A 21825-nucleotide genomic window follows, 5' to 3' on the forward strand; every position below is an offset into this window, starting at 1 on the left:
GGGAGGTAAAGCTGGATGGGGTAGGGGTAGGTACATCTGGATGGGGTAGAAGTAAAGCTGGATGGGGTAGGGGGAGGTAAAGCTGGATGGGGTAGGGGAGGTAAAGCTGGATGGGGTAGGGGGAGGTACTGCTGGATGGGGTAGGGGGAGGTACTGCTGGATGGGGTAGGGGGAGGTACTGCTGGATGGGGTAGGGGGAGGTACTGCTGGATGGGGTAGGGGGAGGTACTGCTGGATGGGGTAGAAGTAAAGCTGGATGGGGTAGGGGTAGGTACAGCTGGATGGGGTAGGGGTAGGTACATCTGGATGGGGTAGGGGGAGGTAAAGCTGGATGGGGTAGGGGTAGGTACATCTGGATGGGGTAGAAGTAAAGCTGGATGGGGTAGGGGGAGGTAAAGCTGGATGGGGTAGGGGTAGGTACAGCTGGATGGGGGAGGGGAAGGTACAGGTGTGTGGGGCAGAGGGAGGTACAGCTGCGTGGGGCGGTGGGAGGTAGAGCTGCGTGGGGCGGTGGGAGGTAGAGCTGCGTGGGGCGGTGGGAGGTAGAGCTGCGTGGGGCGGTGGGAGGAACAGATAAGTGGGGCAGGGGGAGGTACAGCTGTGCGGGGCAATGGGAGATACAACTGTGTGGGGCAGGGGGAGGTACAGCTGTGTGGGGCAGGGGGAGGTACAGCTGTGTGGGGCAAGGGGAGGTACAGCGGTATGGGGCAGGGGAAGGCACAGTTGGATGGGGCGGGGGGAAGTACAGCTGCGGGGGCAGGGGAAGGTACAGCTGTGTGGGGCAGTGCGGCTGTGTGGGGCAGGGGGAGGTACAGCTGTGTGGGGCAGGGGGAGGTACAGCTGTGTGGGGCAAGGGGAGGTACAGCTGTGTGGGGCAGGGGGAGGTACAGCTGTGGTGGGGGCAGGGGAGGTACAGCTGTGTGGGGCATGGGGAGGTACAGCTGTGTGGGGCAGGGGGAGGTACAGCTGTGTGGGGCAGGGGGAGGTACAGATGTGTGGGGCAGGGGGAGGTACAGATGTGTGGGGCAGGGGGAGGTACAGCTGTGTGGGGCAGGGGGAGGTACAGATGTGTGGGGCAGGGGGAGGTACAGCTGTGTGGAGCGAGTGGTGAATGACGTGCGCTTGAGCTCTCACAAATTACCCCTCACCCCACCCCACCCCACCCCACCCGAGTCAAACCAAGGGTGGGTGGGTGGGGGGAGAAGCGTCCCCCTTGCAGTGAGTCAAGGAGGGTGGGTAAGGAGGGTGGGTAAGGAGGGTGGGTAAGCAGCGGATTCATGCTGCACCCTGGCTGGACCTGAGTAAGACTCAGTCAACATGAGACGTCGTGTAACATCATGACCACATGATCAGCCAACACCCAGTGTGGCGCACCAACTTTAGTGAGCGTGGGGGAGGAGAGCATGGCAAGGGGGGGAGGGGGGGAGTCTTGTAGTGGCTGGGAGGCTGAGTGGTGGGGAGGGGAGGGGAGGGGGAGAGACCGGAAGAGGACTGGAAAAGGGGGGAGAGTGTGGAGGGGAGGGGGAGTACTGTAGAGGCTGGGGGCTGGTAACGGTCGGGAGGGGGAGGGGCCAGAGAGGAGTGGGGGGGAGGGGAGAGGAGAGGCCGGAAGAGGACTGGGAAGGGAAGGGGGATAGACCGGAAGGGAACTGGGGTGGGGGAGCCTTGTAGAGTGCTGGGGGCTGGGAGGGAAGGGATCGTGCAGTAGGTGGGGGAGTGGAGGCTGGAGAGGAGTGGGGGAGACGCCGGGGAGGAGTGGGGTCGGGAGGGGGAGACGCTGGAGAGGAAGAGTGGGGAGGGAAGTCTGGTCGTGGCTGAAGACTAGCAGCGGTGGGGAAGGGGAGAGGCCGGAGAGAGGTGGGGAGTTGGAGAGGTCGGAAGAGGAATGGGGAGGGGAGGAGAGTCATGTAGAGGCTGGGAGACTGGCAGCAGAGGGAAGGTGGAAAGGCCAGAGAGGAGTGGGGAGGGGAGAGGAGAGGAGGGGAGGCTTGTAGTGGCTGGGGCTGGCAGCGGCGGGGAGGGAGGTCTGGTAATGGTTGGGGCTGGCCACGGAAGGGTGGCGGGGGGGGGGTAGAAAGGGGTCTGGCAGTGGTGTGGACTGGCAGCGGTGGAGTGGGTGAAGGGGTCTGGAAGTGGTGGGGACTGGCAGAGGTAGGGCGGGGAGACGGGCAGTCTGGTAGTGATGGGGACTGACAGCACTGGGATGGGTGGCTAAATCCCCAACCTATACGGGGATTGAGGAATGAGGTAGCTACATCCCCATCACAGTTGGGGTGGAGGAGTCCTAGATTCCCCACCACAGTAGAGGTGGAGGGGATGGATGGCTGGCTAGATCCCCTATCACAGAGGAAGTGGGGCTGGTTAAATCACCCATCACAGTGGTGGTGGAGGGGGCTGACTACATTCCCATCACAAGGGGGAGGAGGGGAGGGGGCTGGCTTGGTCCCCCGGGGATGGAGGAGAGGCGGCCAGCTGGATCCGCCACTATAGACGGGGTGGAGGGAAAAGGAGGGTGGCTGGCTCTGGGAGGGACATGGGAAGGCCAGAGAAGAGGGCGGTCCCTGACCCGGTCATCTGGGATCATAATGTTGACTGGCGGAAGACACAGCATAGTAAACCTGAGGGCACCTCCCCACCCGCCGCTCCCTCCCTCCGCCACAACACGAGAAGGAGGCAGTCTACAGCGAGGACATCTTATGGCAAAGTGTGAATAGGGTGGCTACAGAGGCCTCCTGCAGGGTAGGAGAGTCAAGGGTTAACACCACCTGGCAGGGAGAAGGGAAGGTGGGGGTGTTGGTGTGCTAAATCCCCTACCATATTGGGGTGGAGGGGGGGGGGCTAGCTAGATCCCCCACCACAGTGGGGATGGAAGGTGGTGGCTTCCCGTGGCAGAGGAGAGAGAGAGAGAGAGAGAGAGGAGAGAGAGAGGGGGGGGGAGTGGGACAAGGCAGCGCACGGGGCCAGAGCAGAACCTGGGGTGTGGGGAGCATAGGGTGGGGTGTTTGCAAGGCAAGGGAGACACCAGTGATAACAGGAGGAAAGATATGATAAGGATGACCAGGAGTGGGCCATGATCATGACCACCACGACCTGTGGATGATGGACACACCAGGACCCGTGATGATACGGAAGTAGGAGTAACGATGGTAAATATAACAGTAAGGCGAGGATCAGACGTGCAGGAGGTGGGCTGGCCGCCAGCAGGAGGTGGTGGTGCAGGAGGAGGAGGAGGAGGAGGAGGAGGAGAGTGTGGAGAGCTGAGAGGCAGCTGCGGTAGCAGGAGGAGGGAGGGGCGGTGTAATGAGGGACCAGCCACACATCTACCATAACAAACGTACCATTTCATTACAACCAGAGCACTTCAGTGTGTCACTAATGCCTCACAATCCTTCATTTATTGACAGTAAACATAATACTTCTAACATACTTCAGTGTCCACAACACTTGTATGATTTCAATACTCACTCCAACTTCAGTATCTCGATCGATCACTTCACTATCCAGAGCAACACCAACACTTCCGTCGGCCATACACCCGGCTATAACCCCGGGTATATAACAACACACAGCAGACGGCAGCTCCGGCACATAACTCATCTTTACCTTCAAGTTGAAGTTAATATGGTACCTTCACCAGGCAACACCATCCAGTACAAGCGGCACGTTATGGTGGTATGAGCGAGGATGGACACACGGCTTACGATTCACCTCAGTCGCCCCGACGCTGCCAGGTATCACTCATGCCACCACGTGTGATGAAGATCCATCAGAACCCAACACAAGATGATCAATCACCGTCTATCACCTGCGTGAGGGGTGGACGTCCACGGGGCTCTCCAGGCGTCTGCATCATTCACCTCCAGCTTCAAGCTTGACCCACTGATCAAACGAATCTCAAAATTACTTCTAAAAACCAGCAGTGATTCATTCGGCGCTGGTGAGTGGTAATTTTCGTTCAGCGCATCTGAGTCATGGTTTGCAACAACAGTATAACACGAGTGACAAAAACCAGAGATTCGACTTCAGAGAATCAGGTCCAGACGTGTGATTCTCCAGGCACATCACTTGGCTGTGACTTTATGTTACTGTCCAAACCTAAGAGGATTCATCATAGGTTTAGACTCCCTTCCCATGCCTTAAAATACAACTGATCTTCTGGCTTACGATAGGAATCGCCAAACATTAATCTCATCAACTACCATTACAGAGCAACACAAGTACCATTACAGAGTACACAAGTACCATTACAGAGCAACACAAGTACCATTACAGAGCAACACAAGTACCATTACAGAGCAACACAAGTACCATTACAGAACAACAAAAGTACCATTACAGAGCAACACAAGTACCATTACAGAGCAGCACAAGTACCATTACAGAGCAACACAAGTACCATCACAGAGCAACACAAGTACCATTACAGAGCAACACAAGTACCATTACAGAGCAGCACAAGTACCATTACAGAGCAACACAAGTACCATTACAGAGCAACACAAGTACCATTACAAAGCAGCACAAGTACCATTACAGAGCAACACAAGTATCATCACAGAGCAACACAAGTACCATCACAGAGCAACACAAGTACCATTACAGAGCAACACAAGTACCATTACAGAGCAACACAAGTACCATCACAGAGCAACACAAGTACCATTACAGAGCAACACAAGTACCATTACAGAACAACAAAAGTACCATTACAAAGCAGCACAAGTACCATTACAGAGCAACACAAGTACCATCACAGAGCAACACAAGTACCATTACAGAGCAACACAAGTACCATTACAGAGCAACACAAGTACCATCACAGAGCAACACAAGTACCATTACAGAGCAACACAAGTACCATTACAGAGCAACACAAGTACCATCACAGAGCAACACAAGTACCATTACAGAGCAACACAAGTACCATCACAGAGCAACACAAGTACCATTACAGAGCAACACAAGTACCATTACAGAGCAACACAAGTACCATTACAGAGCAACACAAGTACCATTACAGAGCAACACAAGTACCATTACAGAGCAACACAAGTACCATTACAGAGCAACACAAGTACCATTACAGAGCAACACAAGTACCATTACAGAGCAACACAAGTACCATTACAGAGCAACACAAGTACCATTACAGAGCAACACAAGTACCATTACAGAGCAACACAAGTACCATTACAGAGCAACACAAGTACCATTACAGAAGCAACACAAGTACCAATTACAGAGCAACACAAGTACCATCACAGAGCAACACAAGTACCTTCACAGAGCAACACAAGTACCAGTACAGAGCAACACAAGACCATTACAGAGCAAACAAGTTTCCATCACAGAGCAACACAAGTACCATTACAGAGCACACAAGTACCATTACAGAAACAACAAAAGTACCCTTACAAAGCAGCACAAGTACCATTACAGAGCAACACAAGTTTCCATCACAGAGCAACACAAGTACCATTACAGAGCAAAACAAGTACCATTACAGAGCAACACAAGTACCATTACAGAGCAACACAAGTACCATTACAGAGCAACACAAGCACCATTACAGAGCAACACAAGTACCATCACAGAGCAACACAAGTACCATTACAGAGCAACACAAGTACCATTACAGAGCAACACAAGTACCATCACAGAGCAACACAAGTACCATTACAGAGCAACACAAGTACCATTAAAGAGCAACACAAGTACCATTACAGAGCAACACAAGTTACATTACAGAGCAACACAAGTACCATTACAGAGCAAACAAGTACCATTACAGAGCAATACATAGTACCATTACAGAGCAACACAAGTACCATTCACAGGAGCAACACAAGTACCATTACAGAGCAACACAAGTACCATCACAGAGCAACACAAGTACCATTACAGAGCAACACAAGTACCATTACAGAGCAACACAAGTACCATTACAGAGCAACACAAGTACCATTACAGAGCAACACAAGTACCATTACAGAGCAACACAAGTACCATTACAGAGCAACACAAGTACCATTACAGAGCAACACAAGTACCATACAGAGCAACACAAGTACCATACAGAGCAACACAAGTACCATTACAGAGCCAACACAAGTACCATCACAGAGCAACACAAGTACCATTACAGAGCAACACAAGTACCATACAGAGCAACAAAGTACCATTACAGAGCAACACAAGTACCATCACAGAGCAACACAAGTACCATTACAGAGCAACACAAGTACCATCACAGAGCAACACAAGTACCATCACAGAGCAACATGCTGAAGCCCAGCTGGGCAACGAAGAACCAACATGGTCAATAAAAATTAATAATCGCCTCATATGTGGTCCAAATCCTTCATTATTTCAACTAATGTCTGGACGTTACGGGTCGGAACGTCCATATAGACGTACCCGCGTCTACTGTAGCTGGCAACCTACGGTAAGGCTGGATGAAGTGACCAATCTTCGCGAATCAAGCTTGAGCAACTGTAACCAAGCTGGTGAGTGTGAGTGAAGCTGGGACCGCCACCAGGGTGTATGGCCTGAGCTCGGCGGAGATCAAGGACACGCTCCGAGTTATCTAGTTAGACTACACACTTTTTCACTCTCCTCTCGGCCAGAGTACACGCGTTAAAGACATAGTGTGGGGTTGGGGCAACACCGGTGTGAGGCTCTCTCACCGTAACAACACAAATAGTAATCACAGATAATAATCATGCAGACTGAGTAATGATAACTTGTATACAGACAGCATACAGACATTCAAGAAAGTGCATGAAGAAGAAAATCTAACAAATGAGACCCCACGAATGTAAAACTCCTTCCCCGTTACGTGTACGTAAACAAGAATAAATATGAAATGATTTACAAGTCTTTACTTATTCTATTACATAAAGACAAAATATTCAACGAAAGCATGAGTGAGGGGTACAGTGGAGACAGGTACAGTACCGACACGACGATCGTCAACCACACGTAAGCAAGAGTCATTCATGTAAGCATGAGTCAAATGAATGATCAAAACGGCTTTTCTCACAATATAATTCCACCGCCCAAGACTGAGTGTCTCCTCCCTCTACACTATCAAAACTCCAACAGTAACCTCTACCCTCGCTTCAGCTCCAAGGGCAACAGTCTTCGTGCTTCCTGTACTTTTATAAAACACCTGCTCGCTTCACCGAGCCTGAGTCTCACAGATATAAATCCATCTGGCTCAACACGTCTCTCCCATCTACAGCTCTACTCCTGTTTCAAGTGTCCCCTCTCCCCCCAACCAGTACCGTCCAGTACTCTTTAACTCCACGAACTGGCAGCTTCTATGATGCGGATTCTAATGTACACAAACAGGATCGGAGAGGATCTGCTCTGGACGATCCTGGTGGCGTGGAGGTCCTTCCTTAATAATCTGGAACGAATATTCAAACCTCCAACAAGAGATCCCGAACGTCAAGACCACTCTTCTCTGTACACTATCTTATCTATGTCACTTCCAACTGGGTATGCCAACCCCACTTTCATCCCCTCGTAATCCCAACCTTAACGAGAGGTCAGCGGTCATCCTAGAACAGCTTCTTTTCCGGACTTTCCTTGGGACCACTTCAACTTAGGTGAACCGGAATGCCTCCAGCTGTGCTGTCCGTATAGCGGAGGTAGCTGGGATGGAGTCCCATATGCCTTCTTCTACCACATCTTTCCCTAAACACGACTTGATCGCTCCTACAATGAATCCTGTCGCATCGGGAACAAAGTGTATCGGGCCCTGACACTCTCCCCTTCCAGTGAACCTCCCTGTGCTGTGAGTCACTGCAAAGCAGTTATTCGTAAAGTTAAGCACACCATCAAAATAAAGTGTGTTGCCCTTAAATGATAACTCTTCCTGGTCCTTACCTTAAAAACACCTCCAATACGTTCTGTAATTCAACCTTTCCTCCTCTTTCCTGACCAGATCAGTGTATAATTAACCTCTTACGTATATTTAGCCTCAAATTCTAATGTGGATGATCATCCACATTTAGCACCCCCCCCCCATTGAACCTACGCCCTCTCCCATAATTTCCCTGGGCCGGATCATCCCCGTACCCTCAGCCTTCACGTGGACCACATGGGGCATGGCTCACACGTCATATCTTATCCCTTCCAGTCTTCAGGGAGTGTGCCTCTGAGTTGACTCCGATCACTTCTTAAAAACAAACTTTTCCTTCCTGGAAGCACGCCTTGGTGCAGCACGAAAGAAGACCGCTCTCCCCTCCAACTGTCGCCCACTGCTCTCACTTCTGCTCCTCCATAGTCTATGACACTCCTTAGCTCTCATTTTCTTTATGGGGAGACCATGCATTAGTAGCAGGCCGTACATCAGTGGGAGGCTGGGAGGCCGTACATCAGTGGGAGGCTGGGGAGGCCGTACATCAGTGGGAGGCTGAGGAGGCCGTACATCAGTGGGAGGCTGGGGAGGCCGTACATCAGTGGGGGGCTGGGGAGGCCGTACATCAGTGGGAGGCTGGGGAGGCCGTACTTCAGTGGGAGGCTGAGGAGGCCGTACATCAGTGGGAGGCTGAGGAGGCCGTACATCAGTGGGAGGCTGAGGAGGCCGTACATCAGTGGGAGGCTGAGGAGGCCGTACATCAGTGGGAGGCTGGGGAGGCCGTACATCAGTGGGAGGCTGGGGAGGCCGTACATCAGTGGGAGGCTGGGGAGGCCGTACATCAGTGGGAGGCTGAGGAGGCGTACATCAGTGGGAGGCTGGGGAGGCCGTTACATCAGTGGGAGGTGGGGAGGCCGTACATCAGTGGGAGGCTGAGGAGGCGTACATCAGTGGGAGGCTGGGGAGGCCGTAATCAGTGGGAGGCTGGGGAGGCCGTACATCAGTGGGAGGCTGAGGAGGCCGTACATCAGTGGGAGGATGGGGAGGCCGTACATCAGTGGGAGGCTGAGGAGGCCGTACATCAGTGGGAGGCTGAGGAGGCCGTACATCAGTGGGAGGCTGGGGAGGCCGTACATCAGTGGGAGGCTGGGGAGGCCGTACATCAGTGGGAGGCTGAGGAGGCCGTACATCAGTGGGAGGCTGGGGAGGCCGTACATCAGTGGGAGGCTGGGAGGCCGTACATCAGTGGGAGGCTGGGGAGGCCGTACATCAGTGGGAGGCTGGGAGGCCGTACATCAGTGGGAGGCTGGGGAGGCCGTACATCAGTGGCCTACATTAGGGAGAAGCTGTGGACTAGACGGGAACACTGATGAAGAAGTGTGGACGCGGGAGACTGACTGAGGCACAATGTTAGACTCAGGAGGAGGACGTGTTGGCCACGTGTCGCTGGTAACACCAGGTAAGGATGAGGTGCTTACTTGTACGTGTAACAATAACGGACGACAGGTTAAGGGAGCCTAATAACAACGGACGAGGTGTTATGTGTACGTGTGAGTGAGGCACATGTACCCATACAGTCACAAAATGTTGTGTCTATATATGGTAGACTAATACAGACTTAACATTCACACAGTTCCAGGCTTACGTGTATACGTAACGGCGCACGAGGGGTACGTGTATATGTATCAAAAGACGGAGGGGTACGTGTATATATGTCAACGGACGGACGGGTACGTGTATATATGTCAACGGACGGACGGGTACGTGTATATATGTCAACGGACGGACGGGTACGTGTATATATGTCAACGGACGGACGGGTACGTGTATATATGTCAACGGACGGACGGGTACGTGTATATATGTCAACGGACGGACGGGTACGTGTATATATGTCAACGGACGGACGGGTACGTGTATATATGTCAACGGACGGACGGGTACGTGTATATATGTCAACGGACGGACGGGTACGTGTATATATGTCAACGGACGGACGGGTACGTGTATATATGTCAACGGACGGACGGGTACGTGTATATATGTCAACGGACGGACGGGTACGTGTATATATGTCAACGGACGGACGGGTACGTGTATATATGTCAACGGACGGACGGGTACGTGTATATATGTCAACGGACGGACGGGTACGTGTATATATGTCAACGGACGGACGGGTACGTGTATATATGTCAACGGACGGACGGGTACGTGTATATATGTCAACGGACGGACGGGTACGTGTATATATGTCAACGGACGGACGGGTACGTGTATATATGTCAACGGACGGACGGGTACGTGTATATATGTCAACGGACGGACGGGTACGTGTATATATGTCAACGGACGGACGGGTACGTGTATATATGTCAACGGACGGACGGGTACGTGTATATATGTCAACGGACGGACGGGTACGTGTATATATGTCAACGGACGGACGGGTACGTGTATATATGTCAACGGACGGACGGGTACGTGTATATATGTCAACGGACGGACGGGTACGTGTATATATGTCAACGGACGGACGGGTACGTGTATATATGTCAACGGACGGACGGGTACGTGTATATATGTCAACGGACGGACGGGTACGTGTATATATGTCAACGGACGGACGGGTACGTGTATATATGTCAACGGACGGACGGGTACGTGTATATATGTCAACGGACGGACGGGTACGTGTATATATGTCAACGGACGGACGGGTACGTGTATATATGTCAACGGACGGACGGGTACGTGTATATATGTCAACGGACGGACGGGTACGTGTATATATGTCAACGGACGGACGGGTACGTGTATATATGTCAACGGACGGACGGGTACGTGTATATATGTCAACGGACGGACGGGTACGTGTATATATGTCAACGGACGGACGGGTACGTGTATATATGTCAACGGACGGACGGGTACGTGTATATATGTCAACGGACGGACGGGTACGTGTATATATGTCAACGGACGGACGGGTACGTGTATATATGTCAACGGACGGACGGGTACGTGTATATATGTCAACGGACGGACGGGTACGTGTATATATGTCAACGGACGGACGGGTACGTGTATATATGTCAACGGACGGACGGGTACGTGTATATATGTCAACGGACGGACGGGTACGTGTATATATGTCAACGGACGGACGGGTACGTGTATATATGTCAACGGACGGACGGGTACGTGTATATATGTCAACGGACGGAGGGGTACGTGTGTATATGTCAACGGCCGGTGGGATACGTGTACATATAATGATAGATGAGGTGCTTCGTGCATATGTAAAAATGGAACGGGTGGCGCGTGTATATGTGAGAATGAAAGATGTGGTACGGGAATAGGTAACGACGGACGACGGGTGGTACGTGTATATGTACGCACGGACGAGGCGGTACGTTTGTAACGACGGACGGGATGGTAGTAGGAAATGTGACAACGGACAAAATGATGTGTGTTAAACGACGGACGGCGGGGTACGGTATATATAAGGACGGACGGGTGCTACGTGTATATGTATCGACCAACCAGATGGTCTGTGTCAAGAAGGCGGACGACGTGTTACAAGTAAGTACAGCTGACGTAAGGTATGGAACGTGGACGTGCTATGATGGACGTGATGGGAAGAGTACAAGTAACGGACGGGGGTGGTATATGTGTGTGATCTCGAAGGACGGAGTGTTACGTACAGCAATAACGGACGACGGTGTTCGTGTAACAGTAATGAAAGCATTATGGCGGAATGGCGCGCCAGTTTGGGTGTGGTGGCGTTTGCGCGAACGAGCGTCCACCTAGATCAAACTGTGGTGGCGGGGGATGCTGACCTGAGCACGGCAAGGTGGAGGAGGAGGAGGAGGCATGGCGCTGTGGTAGTTCGTAGCAGTTCCACTAAGCTCAGGTATATCTTAATAACGTGCAACCAACTCAAAATGGATCTTTGAGTGTGGGTAACTATAGAGACGGGTTTGGTACAGTGGCACATGATCAGCCGTGGAGAAAGAAGTAACCATTTTTAGATGGGGGGGGGGGGTGATCATATACCTAAGACTACAGCGACGGTAAACACTCACGAGCAAGGTCACATGAGAGAGGAGAGAGAGAGAGAGAGAGAGAGAGAGAGAGAGAGAGAGAGAGAGAGAGAGAGAGAGAGAGAGAGAGAGACTTGAAGTTGACGTCAATTTCCATGCATGTGCGTGACTACATCCATGTGCACAAAAAAACGTACACCCAACCCACCACCCCTACACGTCATCCCCCCAACAGCAATTCCTTGAGATGTGATCATGTGAGGCAGATTGATGTTCCATTTTTTCTGTCGACTGCTTATGACCTTCCTTGACCTGCATTAGCCTTTACAGGAGAAAAAAATAGAAAATGCCCAATTATGTTTCACAGAGCGGTCGGTTGGCAATACTTCCCCCAAGTTAATTCCTCCGGGTTACATTATATTCTAAATAGGAAAATGTTCTTAAGACGACAACAGCGAAATTTTCGTGACTGTTTTCTTTCCACTGTTTAATACAACACAACCCAGCACGAAAATACATACACAGGCGGCATTAAAAAAAATACATAAATATATTAATTCTTCCGTTAGCGATAAGCAACTGTCCCCCTGAGACAGTACTACTAAGGCTGGACGGAACCGATATTAAAAAATATCAATTATCTCCAACTCAATTTTCGCCGTGATCGAAGTATCGGTATGTCACGATCATCATCTTATCGAAGAGTTAAAGAGAGATACTTACGATTATGAGATAAACCCATTACTACCTGTACAGAAATAAACAACTTTCCGTCTCTGGCAACTCTTGCGGTAGGAAAGCAGAGGTGCCAGTAGGACGATGATTCTCACTCGTCTCGCACTACAAGTGTGTAACACTGAAGACATGCACCAATGCAGTCTATCACCTTACAAAACATATTCCTGAACAATTCCAATGCAAATGATTCACTCTGTAGATAATTGATAATAGGATTTTTCAAAGAAATAAATAATATTATTTTTGTAGGATACGACTTCAGGAGGAGGGTCGCATTACCACCTCCAAACACCATTAATATTACACAAATAACCGGGGATTTGACACGTTTTAATGTACGTCGTCATGGCATAAGATATAATCACTTCCTCAGGCAACAATCGATTACCTACAACTTTCTCTCCGCATTACTAATAATAGAACCATAATACCAGCGTCCATGGTGAAGATCAGGTAAAGCTTCGTCCAGTGCAAAACAAAGAGGTAGTAGTAACCCCCCTTCCCTCGCCCATGCCTCACCCCCCTCCTCCTTGGTCCAAAGAACTACCCCCTTCCTCTTCCCCCTCCTCCCGCCGTCAGCCAACACTTACACACACACACACACCACTGTATAATTAAAACACTTTACAGTTGGCCACTGACAAAAATTTTTTCATTAACTTAGTACAGTACTCGCTTTCTGTGGCTTGAGAAAGGGTGTGTCTTACCTCAACCGCCCAAGCCCCGATATAACGACAGACACTACTTCATCCTCCAGGTCTCTGGTAGACAAGTTCTCGGGGAACATGTGGACATCTTATCCTTCAACACAACCTTACGTAAAGTTATCGTGTTAATAAACTTGTCTGAACTAAGAGTAACAACCGGATGGCTCGACCCGTCATCAACGCATGCTTCTGGCAAGCTTACCCCCCAAAATTCCCGGCGACCAACCTCTTTCTAGCGTCACGAGGCACCACATGAATATGCGACCGTATGAGGTCGGTGATCCATACAAATGACCTCATCCTTATACTTAAGAGGTGGTATCAGTGACCATGCCGGCAGCAGTTGGTTAAATATGGTTGCGCGCATTTGTCTGCGAGTGACTGATAAAATCGATTGATATATAGATAAACAGAGTTAATGTTAAGTGTATGACATTTCAGGCGTGAGCTAGTGTATGCGCCATCTGCGTAGGCGCTCAGAACAGGAGATTGCAGAAAAGATTAGAACAGAGATGGCAGGGACATAAGGGAATGGGACTGGAGGGGATGGAAGGGGAAGGTACGGAACGGAACGGGAGGAGAGGGGAGGTGAAGGGAAGGGAAGGGAGGGGAGGCTAGTGACAATGGTGGTGGTGATCACCTCCGGTAGACCCCGCTACAAGAGACGCCCCTGACCCCACTACAGTAGGAACTCGACAACCTTGTGTCCTGCTGGGTCTCCTCGACACAAGGTCGAGCACACACAGCAGCAGGAGCCTGGTGGCTCCCTTAACCCGCCCTCTGACCTGCCACATCCTTAATCCTGTGTACAGTACCTGTCTACTCTACCTATCTGAAATTAAATGACGTTTAATTAAGCGTAACAGTTTCGCTAGAAAGCAAAAGCCTGTTTTTCAAGTTATCAACCCACGTACAAACTAGGTACATACCTATATAATCAAGCCAGCCCCCAACAGATGCTCGTAAAACAAACAAACAAACTCATTTTTCGGTCGTCCATGTTATCCCTTCTTCCACGCCATGACCCCCGCCCCCCACCTCGGTACACCCGATCTCCCCCCCCCCCCTTCCCATCCGCCGGACTCGACCAATATGAAGCTGCACACAAGCTGCCTGGCTCCCTGCATCATCACCATTACCACTGCTAATTTCTCTGTGAGAAACTATTTCATCTCGTCCTAACTACCCTTCATATTTCCTTACTAGCAAACACTGAATCAGCCCTCGATGTCAACTATACCCAGCGACTATAGATGTAACGATTTAAGCGCCTGCCAATCAGATGATACTGGTGGAATGTGGGCCAATCAGGTGTCAGTGGGCTTTGTCTGACCTATTCAGACGCCATGAGACTTATAATGAGTCAGCCGTCTGCCACTACACGCCACATGAGCCTCAACTATTCCAGCTTCTTCCCAGCTCACATCACCTTCCTTCCCTGCATCATTCCCAGCCCATCCGTCTGGACACACGTTTAATCATCCTGTTTAGCACAGCAAGATAACCTTAGCTAACTTGCCAGAGATACCAATAGGTCAAAACAATATCCAGGCAAATTCAATCATAATCAAATTAAGTAATCGCTATCCTTATTCGAGCTGCAACCCAACCACATTCTACTAACTAACAACCCAACGACATCCTACTAACAACCCAAATGGTCTAAAACAAGCTTGTCCAACTCCCATCAGGTCCTAACTTCATTTTGTCTGTACCACAATCGCTGCTCGGTCCGGTGACCAGCGACCGGCCATCTTGGATTCAAACGAGTCGAGAGGCAAAACTCAACAAGGGAAGAACCACAACAAAGAACGTACACAGTATAACTCTTCATTCCAAAACCCTAAAGAAAAACTTCAACTTACAAACCTTTATTTTCATTGTGCATGCATTATAATGTTACAAGTCTGAAGTGGCAACGCAAATATTGGCATCATGTGACAACTTTACGTAGACATCACTTACAAAGTATATACCCACATCATACATTCAGTACTCCGTTCTATTACATAGACTAAGTTTAAGGCTTTATTGTTATTATTACTATTATATATATATATATATATATATATATATATATATATATATATATATATATATATATATCCTACCTCAACACCGCCTTTAAATCCTTTTACTACTTCAATGTAAAATTTTAGCGAGATTTACTTGATTCCAATGAAATCTTGACTTATAAATCGGCTTAAAATTCACGAGACTCTAATCATTCATTTCCCTGATCGTCACAGAAACATTACTTTATACAGAGCATCGGACTAACGATACAGTCTGCCATTATAACCAATGAACAATGTACACCAAAATATTATGAAACCTTCGAACCTAATAATCAATACCATTAGGTATACGCCTCTTTCCCTCCTTCATCCTAGGCGACACCCTTCTAACCGAACTGACGTAAATGCTTTAAGACACCCGTCTGTCCAAACTGACACAAATGCTTTAAGAGTCGTAAACCCGTAGACAGATCCAATGTCATATAATATTTCAACACGAAATATATTAGCCTGACATCGCAGCACCAGCCAGGGGAGGCTTCAAATACACATCAATACCCTATTTTGTTTATTTCAAAACAAAAACAGAGTGTAATCTACATACATGAGCTACAGACAAAAAAGGAATAAATAAATTAAGACATTCCGTGTGGCAACAACAAAATCCACTACGTCACATCACAGGTTTCCCCTTCCCTCCCTCCCCTACAAGCACACAAAGCAGATGTTTGCTTTCATTTCGGTTCAACATAAGGATTCACTGGTGCAGCTTACCTACGAGGACACGAACTTTTGATGGAAGGTGTAAGGCTTGTGTGTGGTGAGGATGTGGCGTACGTCCCCCCCGACACAATCCCAAGATCCCAGCCCAGGAGCCGGCCACGGTGCTCCAGGTCACACAGACAACCGCGCCTCCCTCCCTCCCTCCCTCACCACTATTCCCTCAAACACCTAACTCCTCTTCTGCTAACATCTGTCTTACCCATATACAGCTTTTTCTTACATACATTTTCACAATTCTGTGAACAATACGATTCATTTTGGCCCAATTACGGCTCGGTATTGGACAACGCCATTCCAAGTTCTCCGTAGGGCTACATGAGCACTACAATACGTACTTGTATCACTCATCTGTTGTCGTCTACCAAACTACCATCAAAGGACCTTTATCAAGATGAATCTTTACATGTTAATGCCAAACACAGCGACCCCCAGCCATAGCACCATCATACGTGGATCCCTTATCACATTAATAATCAATATGATACATACATCGGGACGTGCAGACTACTACACAAAGAGATTCATTATTCACCCTTATCTATACAACAGTAAGATTCGTTGAATAAACCGGATGTAAAACCAGAAAATATCAAGGAAAATCAGCAATCAAGTGGAAGAATCTAATGTACTATTTCGTCTATGTGTACACAACAGTCATCCAACGGTAAGTAAACGCAATTCGTTATAGCCCTAGTACGCACTAGAGGAGGGAGGGTTCCGGCTGGTTTCTGTTTAAGCTAGCAACGGCAAAACGAGGGAACTCGGTGCACCTCATCTGGCAACACTGCCAACAACACCCCGCCATTTCTCGATCCCGTTAGTACGAACCCATCCCCCACACCACGGCAATAATGTCCCGGTTACTTTTTTCCTTCACATACATTCATTCGAGAATCGACCGAAAAAGAAAAAAAACATTATTCAATGGTATGACCTGATCACGGCAAAGAAGAAAAAATAACGAGTAACTTTATGGCATCAGTGTACGATCCTCTCTCTCTCTCTCTCTCTCTCTCTCTCTCTCTCTCTCTCTCTCTCCCCCACCGAACGAAAAACAAAGGTGTACTTTTGTCCCCATTTTACAGTACAATACTATGATAGTCATCAGTGACACTGACCACGTCGCTACACATGCAAGATGCCACATCAAAAGTAAAATACTTAAGAGGCCTCCTGGCAACATCGCCTTCCACCCCCTCCCCCCCCCCTTACAATGCCACCAGTTCCCATTCCTTAACAGACAACTACAACACCCAGCCCACACCATACTACTGATCATCAAAAAAGTAAAAAAAAAAAAAAATACGTAAATTTCCATCAAATCTGAAGCATTAAGAAAGCAGTTGGGGTATCAATCAAGATGCTCCAGGTGGGCGGGTGAAAATGCCTTGACCCAACAGAACCTCTGGCAACGAGGTAAGACCTACCAATATATCTTTTAACGGTCAACAACAACAACAACAAAAAATATCACTGCAATGCTCAATTACCTCAGCATATCTTAAAACCTGACTGACGCCTTTGCTAAATATGTTCAACCTCTCAAACCACGACGGCACGACCCTACAGCACGACTGTACGAACCATGAGGACGACGGTACGACCCCGAAGGTTATGACCCTTGAGCACGACGTTACGACCCTTGAGCACAACGACACGACGCTTGAGCACAGCGGTAAGACCCTTGAGTACGACGGTACGATCCTTGAGCACGACGGTACGATCCTTGAGCACGACGGTACGATCCTTGAGTACGACGCTACGATCCTTGAGCACGATGGTACGATCCTTGAGCATGACGGTACGATCCTTGAGTACGACGGTCCGATCCTTGAATACGACGGTACGATCCTTGAGCACGACGGTATGATCCTTGAGCACGACGGTCTGATCCTTGAGTACGACGGTACGACCCTTGAGCACGACGGTACGATCACTGAGCACGACGGTACGATCATTGAGCACGACGGTATGATCCTTGAGCACGACGGTACGATCCTTGAGCACGACGGTACGACCCTTGAGCACGACGGTACGATCCTTGAGCACAACGGTACGATCCTTGGGCACGACGGTACGATCCTTGAACCCGACGGTACGATCCTTGAGCACGACCGTACGATCCTTGAATACGACGGTACGATCCTTGAGCACGACGGTCCGATCCTTGAGCACGACGGTCCGATCCTTGAATACGACGGTACGATCCTTGAGCACGACGGTATGATCCTTGAGCACGACGGTCTGATCCTTGAGTACGACGGTACGACCCTTGAGCACGACGGTACGATCCTTGAGCACGACGGTACGACCCTTGAGCACGACGGTACGATCCTTGAGCACGACGGTACGATCCTTGAGCACAACGGTACGATCCTTGAGCACAACGGTACAATCCTTGGGCACGACGGTACGATCCTTGAACCCGACGGTACGATCCTTGAGCACGACGGTACGATCCTTGAGCACGACGGTCTGATCCTTGAGTACGACGGTACGACCCTTGAGCACAACGGTACGATCATTGAGCACGAAGGCACGATCCCTCGACATGCCGGTACGACCACCTGGGAATAATGTCTTTTGTGATAACCCTCAGCTTAAAAGTCACTCTACATAACCCTGAGGTTGTACCGCCGTGCTCAAGGACAGTACGGTCGTACTTCAGCCAAATAACAAAACGTCCTTGTGGGTACAGTAAGACCCAGTGTGGCTACAGTAAGACCCAGTGGTTACAATAAGACCCAGTGTGGCTACAGTAAGACCCAATGTGGTTACAGTAACATCCATGTGGCTACAACAAGACCCAGGTGGCTACAGTAAGATCCAGTGTGGCTAAAAGTAAGACCCATGTGGCTACAGTAAGACCTAGTGTGGCTGCAGTAAGACCCAGGTGGCTACAGTAAGATCCAGTGTGGCTACAAGTACGACCCAATGTGGTTACAGTAAGACCCATGTGGCTACAGTAAGACCCATGAGGCTACCAGTAAGAACATGTGACTACAGTAATACCCAGTGTGGCTACAGCAAGACCCAGTGTGGCTACAGTAAGACCCAGGTGGCTACAGTCAGACCCAGGTGGCTACAGTAAGACCCAGGTGGCTACAGTAAGACACATCTTCAAGTACACAATGATCAAGGAAACACTACCCACCCTGTTTGTAGGTGAAGCACCCGTGTTGTCTCACCTAACACTATGCATCAACATAGCCTCCACAACACCAGACCACTAACCACATAACCTTCCTCAACCATCAAGATAACTTGCCTTTACCATCAACAAGATAATCTTCCTCTACCATCACCAAGATAGCATTCCTCCACCAAGATAACCTTCCATCGCCATCACCAAGATAACCTTCATCCACCATCACTAATAGAGTTTTCCATCACGAAGATAACCTTCCTCCACCATCACGAAGATAACCTTCCTCAACCAAGATAACCATCCTCCACCATCACGAGATAATCTCCCTCCACCATCACGAAGATAACCTTCCTCAACCAAGATAACCATCCTCCACCATCACGAAGATAATCTCCCTCCACCATCACGAAGATAATCTTCCTTCACCATCACGAAGATAACCTTCCTCAACCAAGATAACCATCCTCCACCATCACGAAGATAATCTTCCTCCACCATCACGAAGATAACCTTCCTCAACCAAGATAACCATCCTCCACCATCACGAAGATAATCTTCCTCCACCATCACGAAGATAACCTTCCTCAACCAAGATAACCATCCTCCACCATCACGACGATAATCTCCCTCCACCATCACGAAGATAATCTTCCTCCACCATCACGAAGATAACCTTCCTCCACCATCGCCAAGATTACCTTCCAACATCACCAAGATAACCTTTATCCACCATCAAGATAACCTTCCTTTAATATCACCAAGATAATCTTCCAACATAAACAACCTTCATTCACCATCACCAAAACATTCATCCATCATCAAGATAACCTTCCTCCACCATCACCAAGATAACATTTCAACATCAAGATAAACTTACTCCACCATCGCCAAGAAACCCTTCCATTACCAAGATGGCCTTCATCCACCATCAACAAGATAACATTCCATCCACCATTACCCAAATAACCTTGCTCACCAAGATAACCGTCCAACATCACCAAAATTACATTCCTCTACCATCACCAAAATAATCTTACATCAACAAGATAACCATCCTCCATCACCAAAATAACCTTCCTCCACCATCAAGATAACCTTCCAACATCACTAAGATAACCTTCCTCTACCATCACCAAGATAACGTGCTTCTAAAATCACCAAGATAACCTTTCTCTACCATCAAGATAACCTTTCTCCACCATCACCAAGATAACCTTCCATCACCATCGCCAATATAACCTTCCTCCACCATCGCCAAGATAATCTTCCTCCATTATCACCAAGATAACCCTCCAACATCACCAAGATAACCTTCCTCCACCATCGCCAAGATAACCTTTCACCATCAATCCATCAAGATAACCTTACACAACCACTACATCACAAAGATAACCTTCCAACATCAACAAGATAACCTTCCTCCGCCATCACCAAGATAACCATCCTGCACCATCACCAAGAAACCTTCCTCAACCATCACCAGGATATCCTTCCTCCATCAAGATAACCTTCCTCCACCATTACCAAGATAACCTTCCTCTACCATCACCAAGATAACCTTCCTCCACCATCACCAAGGTAACCTTCCTCCACCATTACCAAGATAACCTTCCAACATCACTAAGATAACCTTTCTCGACCATCACCAAGATAACGGGCTTCCAAAATCACCAAGATAACCTTTCTCTACCATCAAGTTCACCTTTCTCCATCACCAAGATATCCTTCCATCACTATCGCCAAGATAACCTTCCTCCACCCACCTTTGGAGGGAGAAGTTCTTTGAGGAGCAATGACAGCCTTGCTCAATGTGACTTTACTACACCTCGAGGTGTAGAGTTCGGTAACACACACACACACACACACACACACACACACACACACACACACACATATATATATATATATACATATATTAATATATATATTATATATATATATATATATATATATATATATATATATATATATATATATATATATGTGTGTGTGTGTGTGTGTGTGTGTGTGTGTGTGTGTGTGTGTGTGTGGTTGGAGGTGTTGGAGGTTTGGCCTGGTATGTATGTACGTATATGGTGCAGTGTTGCCGTCAATATGGTCCAGGTTGCAGATGTGTTGCACCATTCTGGAGGAGGGCAGTAAAATGGGGTGGGTTACTCTACTGCTCATTACACAACACCATCATCCACAACACACTAACAACTTAATAACACCGCCATTAATCCAAATGTAGTCAAGGATTAACGACTTTCTCGTCCATCGCTGGTTCATAAGGTTCCCACCACAAACCGTGCGAGCCCTGGCTAAGAGAGAGAGAGAGAGAGAGAGAGAGAGAGAGAGAGAGAGAGAGAGAGAGAGAGAGAGAGAGAGAGAGAGAGAGAGAGAGAGATGGGGGAGGGGGGAAATTTATGGACTGGAAATATACGAGTCAATTTTAGAATTTCTTGGATATTATGAGAGTCCAGCAGGCCAACTCCAACGACAATTTATTGGCCAGTGAAGTAGATTTGTATTTCTT

At 48.8% G+C, this 21825-nt stretch overlaps 2 protein-coding genes across 2 annotated transcripts in view; both read right to left on the minus strand.

Annotated features, from left to right (window-relative positions):
* Positions 1–21825, minus strand: part of LOC139760475 (AT-rich interactive domain-containing protein 5B-like) — a 477243-nt gene that overhangs the window by 86394 nt on the left and 369024 nt on the right. The gene's annotated exons all lie outside the window — the stretch shown is intronic.
* Positions 16322–20464, minus strand: LOC139760701 (uncharacterized). Its single transcript, XM_071684266.1, has 2 exons — positions 19655–20464; positions 16322–19586 (listed from the first exon to the last, which is right to left on the minus strand). Exon 2 carries the CDS (start codon positions 18710–18712, stop codon positions 17723–17725), a length of 990 nt encoding a protein of 329 aa, XP_071540367.1. The 5' UTR covers positions 18713–19586; positions 19655–20464; the 3' UTR covers positions 16322–17722.

Source organism: Panulirus ornatus, chromosome 37, assembly GCF_036320965.1.
Source record: "Panulirus ornatus isolate Po-2019 chromosome 37, ASM3632096v1, whole genome shotgun sequence".
Lineage (NCBI taxonomy): Eukaryota > Metazoa > Arthropoda > Malacostraca > Decapoda > Palinuridae > Panulirus > Panulirus ornatus.

Excerpts from the sequence above, each read along its gene's own strand:
- LOC139760701 (XM_071684266.1), bottom strand. The coding sequence starts at position 18,712 with ATGTCGAGGGATCGTGCCTTCGTGCTCAATGATCGTACCGTTGTGCTC.